General features: G+C 29.6%; 1 protein-coding gene across 7 annotated transcripts; it reads left to right on the plus strand.

Annotated features, from left to right (window-relative positions):
- Positions 1-9,486: 9,486 nt before the first annotated feature.
- On the plus strand, positions 9,487-17,007 carry LOC126835453 (multiple inositol polyphosphate phosphatase 1-like). Of its 7 annotated transcripts, XM_050568053.1 has the most exons (11): positions 9,487-9,748; positions 10,253-10,425; positions 10,552-10,603; positions 11,082-11,174; positions 12,755-12,941; positions 13,267-13,583; positions 13,831-13,953; positions 15,050-15,200; positions 15,621-15,721; positions 15,902-16,011; positions 16,094-17,007. In XM_050568053.1, exons 5-11 carry the CDS (start codon positions 12,764-12,766, stop codon positions 16,464-16,466), a joined length of 1,353 nt encoding a protein of 450 aa, XP_050424010.1. In that variant the 5' UTR covers positions 9,487-9,748; positions 10,253-10,425; positions 10,552-10,603; positions 11,082-11,174; positions 12,755-12,763; the 3' UTR covers positions 16,467-17,007. The 7 variants fall into 7 exon arrangements, with proteins under 7 accessions (XP_050424010.1, XP_050424011.1, XP_050424009.1 ...); XM_050568054.1 differs by lacking the exon at positions 11,082-11,174 and having other exon boundaries at positions 10,233-10,425; XM_050568052.1 differs by lacking the exon at positions 11,082-11,174.
- The last annotated feature ends 1,866 nt before the right edge of the window (positions 17,008-18,873 follow it).

Raw genomic sequence — 18,873 nt, forward strand, 5'->3', positions numbered from 1 at the left:
CTAAAATACCTAATATTCTTATAGATACAAAGTCTTCGCCCTAGACGGTCTATGGAATGTACAACGGTCATAACGACAAATACGAACAGATATTTGGAGCGACCCCCATTCTCGGCACATAGGCAGCCGATCAATAATAGCGGGATCTGTCCAAGGAGTTTGACCCCAAAGTGGAAAGAACGCTTTCACGGTTCCATGCGCATGCCCACAAACCGGCGTACGCGCTCCGTTGTCGCTGATGACGTACGGGTCGCGGTCTTAACAGATGCCGTACAGGGAAGTACGGCACCCGTTTTACAAAAAGGTAAATTCCCAAACGGCTCCGGATTTTTACAACACAAATTCTTTCTCGTCAGCGAGTTTTTTATGGAATGAAAACGAAAAATATTCTATCACTTTTTCAATAATTTTAATAGATTCAATAGGGGTTGCTACCACTTGCTCCACTAACTAAAAATATCCTAGGTTTGTAGGCTACAGTCTAGGATGAGGTTACAGGTTTAAAATTAAGTGGAAGTTTTTTTGAAAAGTTAAAGAGACTTGATAAGAAGCTGGTCATTGGGAAAAAGTATACAATGGAAAATGGTCTTTGGTAAAAGTGATAAGATTGGTAAAAATGGTGTCATGCCATTCAATAGAACTTAAAAGTAAGATATGACACGAATGTTTTCTGCGTCGCATCTGTACTTATTTTGTCACGAAAAATATACGCGTAGTACCGAATACCGGAGCCGGGAATTATCTACTCGTAAAACCTTTTTCGATGGGAGCCGTTTGGAAAAAAACAAACAATGGATGGAAGCCGTTTGAGTTGCACCGCCGTACAGTGACAGATGGGGTAGCAAAATGGCGTCCCGCAGTGTAGCCACACACTCATATTCATCGGCTGAATTGAGGCGCGAACAATAATAATGTTATTTAAACTACATTCTCGGCATTCCTGAGATATGAGTGGAAATAATTTTAGATATAATGATCACTGTCAAATCATAATTAAAATATATTATTTGAAAATTACATGAATACGAAAAATGATTAATAAAATACTAGACTATACTAAAAATGTATTTTCTTAAGAACTTGTAGATAATGTAAAAAAAGATGTCTGTTTTCCATTCACAAGTTACATTTTTCATTGTTTACAGGAAAACAATTTGAACGTTTTTACGTCTACCTGTAATTATTGTTGAATTCCAATAAATATAATATTAAATAGTACGAAAACTTGAAACGCTATGTAATGTATTCTTTATATTATTATGTTTATTTAAATTAGTAATAGAAGTAGTCTGAAGAGTTTTGAGCTGACCTGACAGTTCTATGTATTTTTTTTTTATTGCTATAATTTGTAAAACAATTAAGTTTATTTTGGCGTTTTTCGTATACTACAGATAAGTACGGTCGAGCTACGTGATAAACACCCTATGGCCTACCACCGGGGGACGGTGACCCTCGTTGCAGAGTGCCTCTATTGATTTAAAATCCAGGGGTTCGTCCGTTGTGGGATGGAGAGGAGCAGATTGTATGTGTTAGTGTGAAATACAAATACAGCTCTTGCTGGCTCCGGTCCCGGTAATCTCTTCGTCGACAACGCTCGCCAGACCCGCCAGATGTCAGCTATTGCATAGACCACAGCGTAAGTGCCGGAACTCCATTGTGTTGCTTCTCGTCTCTATCACGTAAAAAACAACACAAAACTTCAGAGATATTACGTGAACTAAGGGCTAATCTATTTTAAAAACACCAGTGGGGTCGTAGCAAATTGAAACGGGATAGGACACCGGTCTATAGGAATTTTTTAACTGATAACATCCATAGATAAATAAAAAAACATTGTTAATGTGCCTAAAATTGTATGTTTAGCATTAGGGCGGATACGATTCGGTTTGATCGTTTGTTGCCGTTGTTATCCATATAACGTTAATAACAACATGATGAAAATATTTTTCGGGTACCCGTTGGCTGTCGATTCACACACACATACAGCAACCTAGAAATTGACTATGGTCTGACACGGCATCGTTGACTTTGTCAACGGCCGCGTCGTTTTAATCTCGTCACCCTCCGCTTCCACATGCGATAACCGGTGGAAGAACATCGCCCCACCTGTGCGACTAGGGTCAAAGTCCGTTCACCCGGACGGATCGACCGGCGCAGCGGCTAACGCCAATTGCCCGGGCGGTTCGGTTTTCACCTCGCCCACGGAATCACGCTTCCGCTCCCTTGTCCCACACCGTCCCATTTCACAACAATATATATTTTATTTTTTCATTCTCCACTACATTTCATAAAGGTGCTTACGCCCAAGTACCACGGACCAAACATTGTGTTAAATTATATTTTTATTCTTATTATTTCCCCATGATTTTTTTTTTTTTTTGTAATTTGACGTGTGATCCCTTAAACGGGTCCCTAGCCCATCAAGGGAAAAGGGTTTATGATATTTTAGCTTCGATGCAAAGCGAAGGTATCGTGTGGGCTTTTTTTTTTCTGTATACACTGTAGCTTTTTTAATACTGGACTAATTCCTTCGAATAGCAACTCTATAAATCACAAATTTTATCTAGTTGCTACTTAGAAGGGGGGGGGGGTAAGTTGAAAAAGTTTACTCTTCTGAAGTGTCTACTGAACGGATTCCAAAAACATTTATTGTTTTATTATAAAGTTTAATATCTATGGGGGCTAAAAGGCCGATTTTTTTTTATTTCTGTTTTTTAAATTTTATTATAAAAGTAAAAATATTTTTACATTAAAATTAGTCGGCATACTTAACATGGTTACTAGATAAAGTTTTGTCTTTACTTTGCCCCTTAATAAAAGCGCTTATGTTAAGTTAAAATATTAAATGAGGTTTACACGGTTTGTAGGAAACGTTGTATATTTATACATATAACTAATAATAAGTTTTAAAAGTTTTTCAGCCGAGTCTACAACCACGAAAGAGCATTTTCATATCACGTTGAAGTACCGAATAAATTTAGATTAGTTGTGGAATTATAATTTAAAAAAAAAAATTACATGGAGCTTCCAGTTACAGCATAAGGCCAAGGAGATTAAAAAGTTATGTACAATCAAGTTTCTGGCTAAAATTGTAGTGTTTATTACCTGGCCAAAAGTAAATTAACATAGAGAATTAAACTATTTTGAATTTATTATTTAGTTCTAATTTGAACGTTGAACGTATAACATATCTCTTATCTCTTATCAGATAACACTTTTTTCGTTATGCTTTTTTCGTTACGCTTTTTTTCGGTTATGCACCACAGCTAATTCCCACCACCAACCCCAACCCCATTCCCACCACAACTTCATCTTCAACCCCATTTCTTTTTTCGTTACGCTTTTTTCGGTTATGTGCCAGAGCTAAGATATGAAAATGTCAAAAAGCGTTATCAAAAAAGCATAACGAAAAAAGTGTTACGCTGTTATCTGATATGAGATATGAGATAGGGGTAGGGGATAGCGGTGAGTGATAGGGACGGGAGATAGTAGGTAGGGGATAGGGGTAAGATATAGAAGATAAGAGATAAGAGATATGTTGTACGTTGAACGTTCAAATTAAAACTAAATAATAAATTCAAAATAGTTTAATTCTCTATGTATTAAACTATGTTAAGTTACTTTTGGCCAGATAATAAACACTACAATTTTAGCCAGAAACATGATTGTACACAATTTTTTAATCTCCTTGGTTTATGCTGTAACTGGAAGCTCCATGTAATTTTTTTTTTAAATTATAATTCCACAACTAATTTATATTTATTCGGTACTTCAACGAGATATGAAAATGCTCTTTCGTGGTTGCAGACTTGGCTGAAAAACTTTTTTCGGTTATGCGCCTCATCTTCATCTCCATTTTTTTTTGGTAACGCATTTTTTCGGTTATGTGCCAGAGCTAAGATATGAAAATGTCAATAACATACATATTTTAATATTAATGTTACGTTTGATTACAATTTACAGCAGAAGCACTTCACTTGGTCAATATGTTGGTATCATACGGTTACATTTTTTGTGTTTATAATGATTATCCTAAAGTAAAAGATGATGGAGCATATTATCGTTTACAAATAAATTTAATTAATTTTCGTAACATAATATTCTTAGTTATTTAATTAATTTTGTGTATGTAAAGTACAAAAATTAATTTAAAAAAAACGTTTACAGAGACCATTATTTGCCATCCAATATATACATAGCAGAAGATTCCGACTATAAGTAAGCATAATGAAATACATCTCAATGTAATTTAATGTAACATTTTGTGTTTTGTAGTAACGTACTTACAAAAAAAGAAACTAAAACGTATGTGGATAGCTGACTATGAAGCTAAAAGTTTAACTGCAATAAAGAATGATACCTCAATAATAGAATGGCAAATGTATACTGATCAAGAAAAAGTTTATTACAAGCATGATAAAGCAGTACTGAATTCTATGATGAGAAAAATGTTGTGATGAAATTTTGAAAGTCAGGAACGAGCATTTTGGGTTTTACATAGACCAAATCCAAGGGTATGGACTACATTTTACTAAAGGCAGATTAGGACAAATATAAGTTCATATCCATCGAATATACTATGTTATATAAATTATATTTTGTAATTTCATTTTATACTTTAGGCGTTACAAACATGTTTTCTTTTCTTTTTCCTGTATTAGTTATTAAAACGCGATATTCAGTCTTGCACAAAAGATGGCTAATGTATTGGAAAAAATCCAGCACAGTGAGTACGAGGCCTGGTGGGAACGGAGCATATTGGGATCAAGGTGGTCACAGGTTTTCTGGAATCACTATAATTAATAGTAGATGGTATTAGAATTGAAAATCGATAAAAATTCACACAGCAACTTAAAAATTTACTACGGTCAAACTGTCAAAATTTACCCCTTGTTTTCTGGTTTTTCCTTAATAAAAAACGTTTAACTACACATTTTTAAGAAAATCGTATTTGTTATAGTCCTCACTCTAGGTATATCTATTATCTAATTTTCAGACCTAAATTTCTAAAAGTACATTCGAAAAAAAGAAATAAAGAAAAAGTGTTCACTCCTTCTGAGGGAAAGAGTCATTGATATCTGAAGGATATTCCATACAAATTTGGAACGTTATGGAACGCCGTAGTTTTAATTTGAAAAATATATCAACGTTATGGGTTAGGTTTTGTAGAATAAAATGGGAGTTTGTTTAATTTTTGCCCAATAAAGTACTTTCAAGATAAGTTTTCAGATCTATATAGACATGCTATAGAAGAGATCAATTCTGCAGATTAGAAGATATGGTTGGTCCAGACACAAAATTGATAAAAATCAAAACACATTTTTGTAAAAACGATACTTTTTTCAACTCCTCGTCTTACTTAGATAATAATTGATTAAATATTGTTAATTATTGATTTACAGTTTGGTGCTATGAGATCTAAAGAAATTGATGACAAAAAATGTAGACAATATCATGATTCTATCGTAATCACAATACCCGATATGTTTCTGAATTCATTAGCTAAAAATGTTGTGAGACAAGATATACATCAAATAAATGCCAAGGATTTGGAAGAAGAGATTCTTATCATGAGAACGAAAATCGATAAACGTAAAATGAAGTTATCAAAAATTGTGGAAAGATAAACATATATTATACGACTTTATTTAAATAAATGATTCATATACCCATATAAATCGTTAACTAGACTAGCTATTTATTCAAAAATATTAAACCTTTGTGAAACCCATCAATTATTACATTACATTTTATGATTTTTCTTTAGTTTTCTATATTTGTATTTTGAGGACATCAAGGAGAAGATAACTTCTTTAAATCGTCACAATATTAACAATTTATACTATTTATACTTTGTTAGTCATCAATTAGGTCAAAATTTATAAGTCAAACTAATATATTTCAAATTATATAATAAACTAGGTATTCATGTTTAACTATTTGTGTAATTATTTAGATAGAAGAATAGAGAACTAATCGTAGATATTCAGTATAAAATAAGTTAACTTTGGACCCCATCGTCAAGCTTACTTAATGTTTTGAAATATTTAAATAGGAATATAGTTACAACTTTTGAATTGTTTAAAAATATATATACACTATTTTAGAATAGTGAATGTAGTAATTAATAAATAAAAATGTCAGTTATATCATCATAATGTAGTTTATAGTTCTTATTTTGTGATTTCATTTGTTGGTTAAACTGTTGTTTATAAGGAATAATACTTAATATTTTATATTATTAGAACATATGACGTGGTTATCGATTAAATACAATTAATTAAGATACTTCAATCTCTAAGGTTCCAATACTATTTAATCCCTAACTACCTTCTAAAATAATTTGAAAAATCCGTTCGGTGTTATTAAAACTTTGAAAACTTTAAAAATATTTTAAAAATAAATCTAGTTCAAGTAAAAGAGTATAGGTGTTAATAACATACATTTTTATACAAATTTAGTAAAAGCCTTTTTTTTATAAACTAAATAAAAAAACAATTATCAAATTTTCAATTTGGTAAATAATTTTGTTTTATTATTATCTGCGACGATAAGTCATTGGTTGTTATTTTTCGTTCTACTCGCTATATCAGTTTTTTATTATAAAATAGTAAAGCAATAGTCACAAACAATGTAAACAGATGTAAAAGTTGCAAACAATAATTGTTAACCGTGACGTTATATTATAGTTTTTGTTTCAGTACATTTATATAGCTTACAATTTAATATTCCGTCTAAATTCTTTTATATCATGTAACCATATCACCTAACTAGCTACACGTTTATATATTACACGAGTATATGTTATTATGTTATTTAGAAGTAAGCTGAATAAAAGTGTAGAACAAAAATTCATATCGAGGAAAACAATGTAATAAATAATTTTGAAACGTATTACCTTCTAAATTTCTAAGCTAGAAATAAAAATTGCATCGGAGCTAAAATATGTTTTCATGGTTCGTATAATAGTGTGCGAAAATTAATATCGATAAAAAGTTTAATAAACCTCGTAATACCTTTTAAACTACGCACGTAAGCCAAAAATCAAATGAAACATTTTCTTTTTAAACTCTTTAACTTATTATTAAAATTTCATATGAATCCATACAAAATAATGTACTTATTAAAGTATGTAAAAAAATATATTGTTCTTCCTTTGATGAGAGGGAGGGGGCTTGAAAAAATCAGGAGCTTAGTTTTAGATATACATTAATGACTAAAAATATTGTTATAAAAATGAAATAATAAACAATGTAACACCATGGAAGATTAAATAAGCATAAATTATCATAATAGTTATTCTAATAATTGTCTAATTTTGTTTAAGCTGTGATTGCTGTTTGAACAGCAACTTAAACAAACAACAATAAAGTAAAATTAATTTGTAATAATAATTTTTGACAACTAAGATACGATAGAATAATATTTTAAAAATGTTGATGTTAAAGTAGCTACAGTGCTATTAAATTAAAAACAAATGTAATATTATCAGTCTGGTTATTATAAAAAACATATTTGTTCGATCATAATAAATTATTTGACTGTTTTAAATTCATTTTTTATTTAAATGTGTTCTTTTAAACACCATTTTTAAAACAGCACTTATATAAGCATACTTAGACACATCTATATAATTATAGGTAAATAAATTTACACCCAGATATTTTTTTTTATTATAGTTATGATAAAACAAAACCCTAAAAATCCATGTATTGATTATTTTAAAGAAGGTATCTGAATATTTATTTAACTAAATAATTAAAAATACCAAATAATTTATTTAAAAACAAATACAAACTTGTTCAAATAAAAATGTAATAAAAAATAAGTAATAAAAATGTGAAATTAGGTAATATTTGGATCTTTATAATAAAAACGAAATTGGACCTTTTTATTACCATATTTTTATTATTGTTAAATTTTAACACAACAAACTCGTTTCGAAATAACAATATTGTTTGTGTAAAACATTTATTTTTGTACTCGATGGCCTATTTATAAATATTTATACAGTATTTTGTAAAGACACTCTTCTTAATTACAGGCCAATCGAACAGGAAGAACTAAAGCTACATATTTAAAAAACTGTAACACGTCATAATAAGTTACCAAAAGCAATTACACTGTTCCATGGCTAAAACTCATTTATTTAGCCATGGTCTGTCTGTTATTTATGCAGTCGTTTGTCGAAATCAACGCCTAAGTAACGGTCGTCTACAACGCGAAAGAGTCGAATAAGTAAATTAAAATACATGCACCACGACAATAACTGACACGTTAATCGTATTGACACATCATCAGTGTTATTAAGATGGACGATGAGTAGAAATATCAGGAATGATAAAGTAAAATGTCGAAATTGATGGAAAATAGTGAAATTTGGGCATGGAAAAGAGCACATCACGCGTGGTTAAAATAAAATAATAATCATTTTATACTAATAAATACTAACAAAAAATAAAAGTTCAGTATACTGATTTATATGAAAACCATATTTTTTTCACAGACTTGAAACAATATATTAAGTACGCGAACGTTTTAAAAATTTAATTGTACGCCGGATCCAAACGAATCAATGATAATAATTAATTAATAAGAATTTATTATCATGATACCGCAAAAGCCTAGAGGCCAACAAGTTATTCCATAAACGCCCAATAACATCCGTGAAAGCAATGAGATTACCTGGTAAGTTGTTGTATATACAGGCCCTACTTTTGCGCAAAACCATAGAATGTTCTACTTCAAACCGTACTTTTTAATTATTTTTATTTGAAAAGTAGTAATTTCTAAAGTTTCTACAAAAATCATATATTTTGTTTTTACTTATGTAATATAGAACATACTAGAGTTATGATGGAAGTTATAATTGAAATCATTTAGTGTTATTTTGTTTTTTTTTATTTGAGGCAGAAGAAACAATAGAAAACAAAATGTTCTACTTTTGGTTAGTACTTAGTATACATTATACATACACCAAGATTATACTTTTGCGTGTTAGTGTGAAAACGATTTTTTTAAATTCTCTGTTTACTTATATACTCTAAATCAGAGATTTATTTTCATGTGTGCATATTAACCTTTGCTATGACATATTGTAGTGTTTTTATTGCTAGATAATATTATTATTGTTTTAAGTATTAAATATTTCAGGTTTAAGCACTGATTCATTTATCGTCTATAGCATTTATAGGTTCATACTTGTGTAATAATAATGTATATTTTTTCGATCTTGTGTGTGTGTGTTAATCGAAAAGCCAAATCTTTTCTAATACTGACGTTCGTGATGCATTACATACAAAATCAATTGGGACACATTTTGTAAGCCTTGGCGGTCTATTTATTTTGCACATTCAGGCGTCGCCAGATGGTAGTCACGTATGTATATAATAATACAAAAAAATCTTTTGTGGAATATCCTATTCTAAAGTGTCTGATTTTTTATTGTTTAAGACCCGTAGGTTTTCAGTACACGTGTGTAATACTTCAATATTTTTTGTTTTTTTTTTCTTACCAAAGTGGCTTCATCATTTAAGTCTTGCCATCTATAGTCAATATTCCGTACGCGTTCAAACCCGATACGATAGCAGAAAATAAACAATTCTGTATGAATACAGTTACCGACTGTGAGTTGGTTGTGTTTACTACCAAACTTTAAAGTACTAAAAATATTGATATTAAGAAACACGAGTGCGTCGTAAAGTTGTAACAATAGATAATGTGTTTTCCGAGAAAAACACAGTTCACAGTATGCATTTTTTTTATTAATTCTTTACCTGATTTTTCGCTGTGATTCCTAAGAGTTAAATTTTATTTTCAAACCATAATATTATGTAAAATACTATTAAAATATAAAACCGCTTTAGCAATTTTTTTAATGCATTTTATTCGTTAAATAATTTTTAAAAAATCTGATATTGCAGTGTCCTAAAAATATTATTATTATATATTTATGTATTAAACAATATAATTCAAACTGCGTGAGAGTTTTTCTCGACAAATGCTTTTTCAAAATAATTAAATTCGTTAGATCAAATAAGGATTTGGTTAAAAATGTATCGAGTTACTGCGATTGCTATAAACACTCATTACCATCTATTCGCCCCATTTCGAAAAAATCCTTCAAGTTGTCAGGAATATTGCGGATGTATAACTTACATATATTGCTCGCTTAATATATAATATCATAAAACAAATATATATCTTTATATCGTATGTATGTTTATATTTAGTTTATAATGTATACACATAGATATTTGTGACGAAAACTCTGTGGTCTGTATAGAGATGATCTCATCATAACCGAAGTCAAGGAATACATTAAAACTGAATTGATCAAGATATTGAACACGCATTTAAAAAAGTAGCCAATCTACAGGAAACCTGCTTAATACGAAGAGCTCGATCTACCACTAAAGTTGATAGGTATACATTTTATAAATGGTGTACTATTTATTTTAGTTTATTTTTTCATACATGTCTTATCAGTTGATGGCATCAATACTATTTTATAACTTAACTACAGACTTTTTATTTTTTTTTTTTTTATAGGTAGAACACAAAAATTGGATTCTATCTAAGGAGTACAGCGCGTATTCAATAGGTAATTTTTTCTGAAATATAATAGCATGTAGTATTTTATAAGATTTCTTTCCAACCATATTCTCTTGGCGACCGGAGCATAAAAGTACAATTTAGAGGGAAGAATCTTTAAAACCGACAATATTATGTTGATACCGAACGCTCAATGTACATCATGTTTATGTGAAGTCTCAGTTATGTTTTGACTATTTATAGTGCAAATAATTTCATGTTTTTTAATAACTACGTCTGAAAATTAATAGTATTATTCAGATTTATTATGTAGTTACCGGGTACGTATTTCAACAGCTCATAAAGTAAATCAAATGAATTTATTTAAATATTTCATCTTTTTAATAAATATCCATATTCGTTAGCAATTTTATAGTATATATCACCGTTATAATTCCTATATCCCTCGACTCTTATTGTTACTTAATTGTCAATAAATAAATAAACACGTCACTAACTTCATCCCATCATCATATTTTATATACTAGCACTGAGGACATATACAAATGGAACATCAAATCTAACCAATCGGGAATGTCCTGTACCGGGCGGTCGACAATATTGATACTTACATATAATAAGTAATAAAAACCTATATAATTATCAGACGTCAGTTTTGACGTACATACAGAGTGTAGTCTGTACTAGAAACAAAAGTCGCACTCTATTGGTGGGTACTACATAGATGGTTCTAAGAGAAGATTAAAGAAAACAAATGTATGTTAAAAACTCAGATTTTCAGGGTTTATTTGTGAAATATTCATAAAAAATAAACCATACCATGGAATTTTACAAAAGCCAACGTACGCCGTAAAAATGACTTACGTCGTAGTAAAACTTTTTATAGGCAAGTTCTCACAAAAATAAAACTGAACTAATCGACCCTTATTATAAAAGAATTTTTCAGGAAATTGTATGATATGGTTTATTTATATTATTGATGGATATTTTAAAAATTAACCCGAAAACCCCTGAGTTTTTGGCATACAAATAGGTCTAAGAAATCTATTATTTTTGCCCCTTGTACCATCCTGTAGTACCATCCCGTAAACTACGTTTCTCTAAGAGAAAAATAACCTATGATCGAAAAATACCTTCTCAGCTTTATATCAAAGCTAAAATTCGTAAACTGCATTATCTAATGCAAATTATTAGTACTATACAACTTAACAACAGACACAAATGATACATTATTGATCCAAAAATCAGTAATAAAAGTAAAGAGTATAACACCTTTCAATATTCTAGAAGGGAGACTAGTATGTTTATTCATGATTCTAATCAATTATAAACCCTCAAATAATGAAATCTCTCTATTATAAATTACATATAATATGTGCTAGAAACTTTTGTAATTTAAAAAAAAAAAATTCACTAGTTTAAGGGAGTAATAAATATGAAAATTAAAATATTTTTTTGGAGTGTTAAAAACAGTTGTATTATTTATATTATATTACAAGCAGTCCCGATCAGGAGTTGCCTGGAATTTAGTTTGCCAGGGCTGAGTAAAATAATTACAAATAAGATAAAAAAGTCAAGACCCCAGGCTGTATATTGTAAAGCTTTAGCATACCCGTCTCGGCTTTTTTTTTGGATCTACATATGTACATTACATTATATTGATTATATACCCCTCTTACTCAAGGCCCCAAGTCCCAGTCCCAGATCCCGTTCCAACAGTTAAAAGCTTGCCCAGAATCGTGGTACATAGAATCGACCTATTCCTTTAATCATCACCTAGCATTCGCTCGAGTACCGTGGTTACCATGGTTACCGAAAAATGTTTGGTATTTAATGTACAAAATTCGTGTTTGAGGCCACCCTTAGGGGTGGAATTATCGAAAAGTACTATGCCAGTTATCTTCGCGGTACTCAACAACTTCCCTAAGCTTCATGGCGATCGGATGAATAGTGTACTAATACATAAAGGACATACAAACATACAAACATACATATGGAGATTATCAGTTAACTGTTAGTAATTATTTCAAATTTTATTTTATTAATCTTTTTAGTTTTTATAGTAATTTTTCAGAATATATATATTATGATACAAATTTTTTTTTGTTTCTTACTTGTTTGATGAACTTATGAAAAATGTATTGATTTATCCATTTATACAATGCAATATATGAAAATCTATTTATTTTTATTTTTTTAGTTCACAATTATGAATTTTACCTTCGTGATCATCCTAGTGTTAGATTTCATTACGAGTAATTTATATGGGGCTCCAATTACAATAAATTCGCCGTTTCAATGTTATAAAGATAGCAATCCATATTGGAACTTTGGAACAAAGTCTGTTTATCCTGTTAATGATAAGAGACAATTGGTTAAACCACAAGGTAAAATATAATTTAAATCATTTTCGAATACCACGTTTTTGTTAAAGTAATTAAGATTAGTTTAATTATAGCCCGAAGCAAGATATTTATACATATTAATTAATGTATAATGTATTTCTTAATTATATTCATATTCTATTTTTTTTTCTTTTCTACGATTAAGTCGGAACACGCTTATTTCTATGCTTTTTTATCTAATTCTGTTTATTTCTTACTTCTTGAAAGAACTAATTGTCATGTACTTTGCTTATTTGTAAAAAAAAAAATACGATACAACAATAGTGTGTACATTATACAATATATGTGTTTTTGTGTTACTACATAGGATGTAAAGCAAGCCAAATAATTATGATAGCTAGACACGGAACGAGATCTCCAACCTATGGCTTTATCCGAAAACAGTCTATAGAATTGACTCAACTCAAAAACCTACTGACAACTAATGTACTGAAAACAAATAATGCAAGATTATGTGTAGAAGACATTGCTACTATCAAAAGTTGGGAAAATGCTGCAAGCAGTGATAAATCAGACAAAGATCTAAATGAACAAGGAATTATAGATATGATGGGTCTGGGTTCAAGCATTAGGAAGTCGTTTCCTGAACTGCTTACCACACCGTACAACTCAATATCATATGAAGTATGAGATAATTTATTATTTAAATATAAATCGGGCTGCCTTTTTCAAAAGTTATGTACTATGTGGTATGCTATATTGCGACACTAGACATACAAAGATTTTACAATCATTTTATCAGAAATACAATTATTAGTAAAAATACGAAATACAATTCAATACCACTTTACATAGTATATACTTATATTAAAATCTATACATGTATGTCTAACTTATAAACATATAATACAGCGTTTTTTTCCAAGTACAGGTGTTATCGGCTCCAGAAAAACGTTGCAAGGCCAGTGCTCAATATTTCATGGAATCCCTTTTAGATGACCATATAAATATAAAAGACATTCCAGAATACAAAGAAGACGACAGTAGACTAAACGTATGGTATTAAGAGTAAAACAATTAATTATGTACTAGTTATAAAAATGTTCGGGTATAATTCAATAGTATAGTAAAGGCATGATATTTAGAATTGTGACAAACTAGTCACAGCCCTATTGTGTGTAATAATGTTTAAAACAAGTATCAGAATCCTAATGATTCATAGATTTTTAATTAAATTATACACAATTAAACAATATTATTATAATAGCATAAGTAATTTTTCCAAGTTAAAAAATCAAATTTAAATTATAGGTTGGAGTTGCTTCTTTACCATACTTTACAATGATATGTTAAATAACCACATATACCATTAGAAACATATGTTTCAATTATACTTTATAAAGCGAATTTTATAGTCAAATATTACTAAAACTTAACATTAAGCTAAAATTTGTAAACATATACATAGGAAAGAGATATCTATTTTGTTACTTAGTTTTTTTTAAACTTTTATACGCCCTATTTTTGTACAATACAGCACATGCTTCTACTTCGAACAGTACGTTTCTAAAAATACTTCGACTTAGGTTTTGAAAAAACATTTGGATTCTTCACAACATTTACAAGGTACAGATCGATTTAGGTACAATTTTAAAAATTTGTATAGTTAATTAATCATTTTTACGTGAAAAATTGCAACTTTAAACTTTTTTAATGAGTTTTGCAATAATATTAAAAACAAAAATTGAAAATGTACTTCGATCGATACACCAAGTAAGTATTGAGAAAATCTATGTTTGTTTTCAAAACTATTATCGGATTACATGTTTCAAGTACGGTTAAAATTATAATGAGAGGTTTTCGACAAAGTATACGCAGACTAGATTTCCTTATAACAGACATTATTGCGAGGGTTAAAAGAAGATAATATTATACTATCGAAAAATTGAGTAGGTATGTGTAGTCAGTTCTAGGGCAAAATAAAATATGACCTAGACATGTATTATGGTTCTAGGACTATTCAAGAGTCAACATGTTTTGTGTCTAGTACTCAAAGTGAGATAAATTAGGATTATAGGAAAATATATTAGCCATTAACTCATAAATCTTATTAACTATACAACATTAAAATATTATCCTTTTATTTTTAGTTATACACCTTACAATCTAAGATAGAGAATAACGCTGACAATGTTCAAAGAAGCAAAGAAGAAGTTAAACTATTTGAAAAAAGTGCATTTATGGAAAAAGTAATAACCAATGTATCAAACAAGATGGGACTACAAAACAAACTCACTCTTGGTAAACGTTTAATTAATAATTTAATAATAATACCGATTTGTACCTTGAATTTTATCAGGCTAATTTTTAATTATAAGATAATATATTGTATAAGTTATACTACGCAGTGTATGCTTTTAGTATTTTTACTGTCTCACTTTCTGTAGAATAAATAATCATATTGTTATTTGTTGCTCTTTAAGTTATTCGAAATGCATAAAATTATAAGATACGACATTATCAAGTAAAACGTAAAAACAAATCGAGCAAAAACTTTAATATATAACTTAATTACGGACTTGAAATAATTAAAAATATTTATCAATAAGTTATTAAACTTGGATGCATATTAATTAAACGATGAATTTGTTGTATAAGCAAATCTCTCTAAAGCAAAATAATAATATAATAGTTGTTTTGGCTTTTAACATTTAATTACAGGTAACATAAGAACCATGTATGAGTCTTGTCGATCTGACAAATGTCGATTAGTGAACTCGATTCCTGCTTGGTGCAGAGTGTTCTGTAGAAAGGACCTCGAGGTAGGTGTTAAACTTAAGTCTGTCTTTGTCTTATTTAACGTACATTGGGCGTATACATTAAATGTATATACATATAAACAATATAATATACAATTACATATTATAATTGGTAAAAAACATGTGTATCGCGTTCAATTCGAAATTGTATTAATGCGTTCTAATTCAATAAACATTTTGCAGACTTTAGAATACACAGACGACCTATACTGGTACAATCTGTTCGGTTACGGCAACCCGTCTTACCGGTTACTAGTTTGTCCAATGTTAAGACATATCAGTAGTCATTTCAAGTATACTATATTCATTTTTAAAAAAGTGTTATTATATAAATCAACAGTGTACTAACGATTGAATGTGTTCAATGCTAAACAGAGAACAGGCCAAACACATCCCGAGGACCCCGAAAGGTATTTTTTACGTTTCACACAGGTCCAATATAATCAGTGCGATCGTCATGTTAGGCTTAGGAGCCCCTGGCCCTAATGATGAACCCTTGCGACACGACAACTTTGAAAAACAGCGCGATAGAAACTGGAGAACAACGTTTTTCAGTCCATTCGCCGCAAACGTGATTGGCGTGTACTACAGATGCAAAAAGGAAGGCGACAAAGTGGCTTTCTACGTCAACGAAAGTATCATAAATATACAATTGGACGACGGTACGTTTTGCGACTTTTGTTCATGGGAATCGGTCGAACAGAAATTGAACAGAATTATTTCCAAAGATTGTAACTTTGAATATTAATTTTAAAAAATATGCGTCTTATCAACAAGTGGCTACAATAACAGAGGCCTGCCGACTCGTCTAATTCCATCTTAATATTTTACCTCAGTTATTCGTTCATTAACAAATTCTCTTTCTGTTCCGTTTGTTATAATAATTAGTACTTACATTTTTATATTCAAAGAAAACGCCGCTTTTTCTTTATAAACAACATCCATAATTTTCTTATTCGGCCTAAATGTATTTGATATTTCATTGTTTCTTAAATTAGCGCACCTTCTCAATTGTCTCATTTAACTACTAATAAGGCTTACTTATGTTATATAAACTTCCAGGATAACGATTGTAACATTTTTCTTTGAATTGATCGTTGTTGAGTGCTAATGTAGTTTTCATACAAAACGTTTGTTAATAATATGCCAACAAAATAATAATTGATTATTAAATTAACAAATCCGACAAGAACATATTTTAACGAACGAAAAAATCAACAAGTATTAATAAAAAATAAACGTTTTTAAAAGTTAATAAACCAATTTTGTTGAATTTATCTAACTTGAAACATTCAAATTTATTTTGTGTACTGTATAGTACCTTATCAACATTTTTACATAAAAATTGTCTTAAAGTTTATTATACATAAATAAATTATAATACATTTTAACTACCCAAAATAAAGTGTTCTCTTCAAATACTCATAACATTTTTGTTTTTTTATTCATTCTGATTTTTATAATAAACAGCTGAGACATTTTTAGAGGGTGTTCATACCCTTCATAAACTTGATCATTGATTGATTTTTTAAATGAACTAATAATGTAGGTGTTAAACTTTTTTTTTATTTAGGAACATATACCCGTTAGGACCGTTAAACTTAATTGTGTTCCTAGCAGTTTTAGTTTATTGTCATTTTCTAGCTATTATATAAATACAGTAAAAAAGCAGAGGTAGCACAGCAAATAGTGGGCGGTCACTGGAAAAACTAGGCAAAATTTAAATAAACACCAAATAAAAACTTATAAGTTTGAATTAAAATGATAATGTTATATAGTTGGTTACTTACAAATTTTAAACATGAGAAATCAATTTACGATACTGAATTTATACAAAATAACAACAATCCTATTTAGGAATTGTACACGCAAATTTTTGAATAAATATAATAGTATTAACCCGAGTCTAAAGACTTTTTTTCAATATATATTGGATTTCTAACAAAAAAATGTAATATATAAGCAATAAACCAATCCAACTTGACGGTATCATGTTAGACGAAATGCGGGTCGTGGGTAGGTAGTAATGAAATTTGGAGATAATATTGGCAACTAATGGGCTCTACCCTTTTTTTTATGGGCTCTGCCAAAGTAACTATAAATCGCCAAAACGTGTGAAGGCAACAGTAGAAAATATAAAGAAATCATAAAACCTATTTAGGATGAAAAATATATTTCCAGAAACGATAGCACGTCCCATACAATACATATTATAATATATATTATATGCATTATGAACTAGTACAAAGTATTAAGTACTAAGATACAAAAGAACTTATGAGATTTAAAAAAATTTCAGCAGAGTGATCAAAATTTTACAACTTGATCAACAACATAGAAAACAAGGTACTGTGATAACGCCGTTAATAGTGTTTTCTGAAAACTATAAACATACCGAAAGTTATGTTGCCTATATATTACATCAAAGGCGCTTTTTAAAAGATAGCGGGCAGTGTAAAATAAAATTGTGAATCAAAAGTAAAAGTGAGAATTATATTATAGATAGGTAGTTATATTTTGGTTATATAGGTTATAAAGGTTTATAATTTGTTCAAGTTTCAATGATTGAGGTTTAAAAGAATAAAATCAAAATTATTGTTGTTATTAACGAATTAAAGGTAGTTAAGTGAGTTGAATTAATCTAAAATCACCTGGTAGTTGGTACTCATTTTTGCCGCCTTAAAGCTGATATAAGACATCAAGTGAAATGTATTAAGTAAGACGATTTTGATAATGAAAGCTATGAGTAGTTCACTATAATATCAAGGTGTAAACAGATGCTTTAGTTTGAGAGTATTTTAAATATTTTAAAAAGTAAACGAAGCTGGTTTTATCGATAGCCTATATTTCTGTTGGCTAGGTTAGGTTATTTTAATGAACAAATAAAATTTGTTATAATAAATTAAAAGGTTCATATGGGTAAAATACTTGTAATAAATAATTTACCGGAAAAATTCGGTGGTATGACTGGAATGGAATAAAGAATACAAATTATTAAATGTTTCCCGTCTTTGCCCCTTAAACATTTTTTTAATTTGTCTTATTTCCATTCACACTCTTATAGAAATAAGAAAAATTTAAAAACGTAGAATGAATAACATTGCTTATACAGACATAATATGAGTCTATATTCAAGGGTGCCACAGGGGACAACT

Source organism: Adelges cooleyi, unplaced genomic scaffold (assembly GCF_023614345.1).
Source record: "Adelges cooleyi isolate 19-005CV unplaced genomic scaffold, UGA_ACOO_1.1 ACOO_flye_CR_arks_rails_tigmint_CR_PRNA_23, whole genome shotgun sequence".
Taxonomy (NCBI): domain Eukaryota; kingdom Metazoa; phylum Arthropoda; class Insecta; order Hemiptera; family Adelgidae; genus Adelges; species Adelges cooleyi.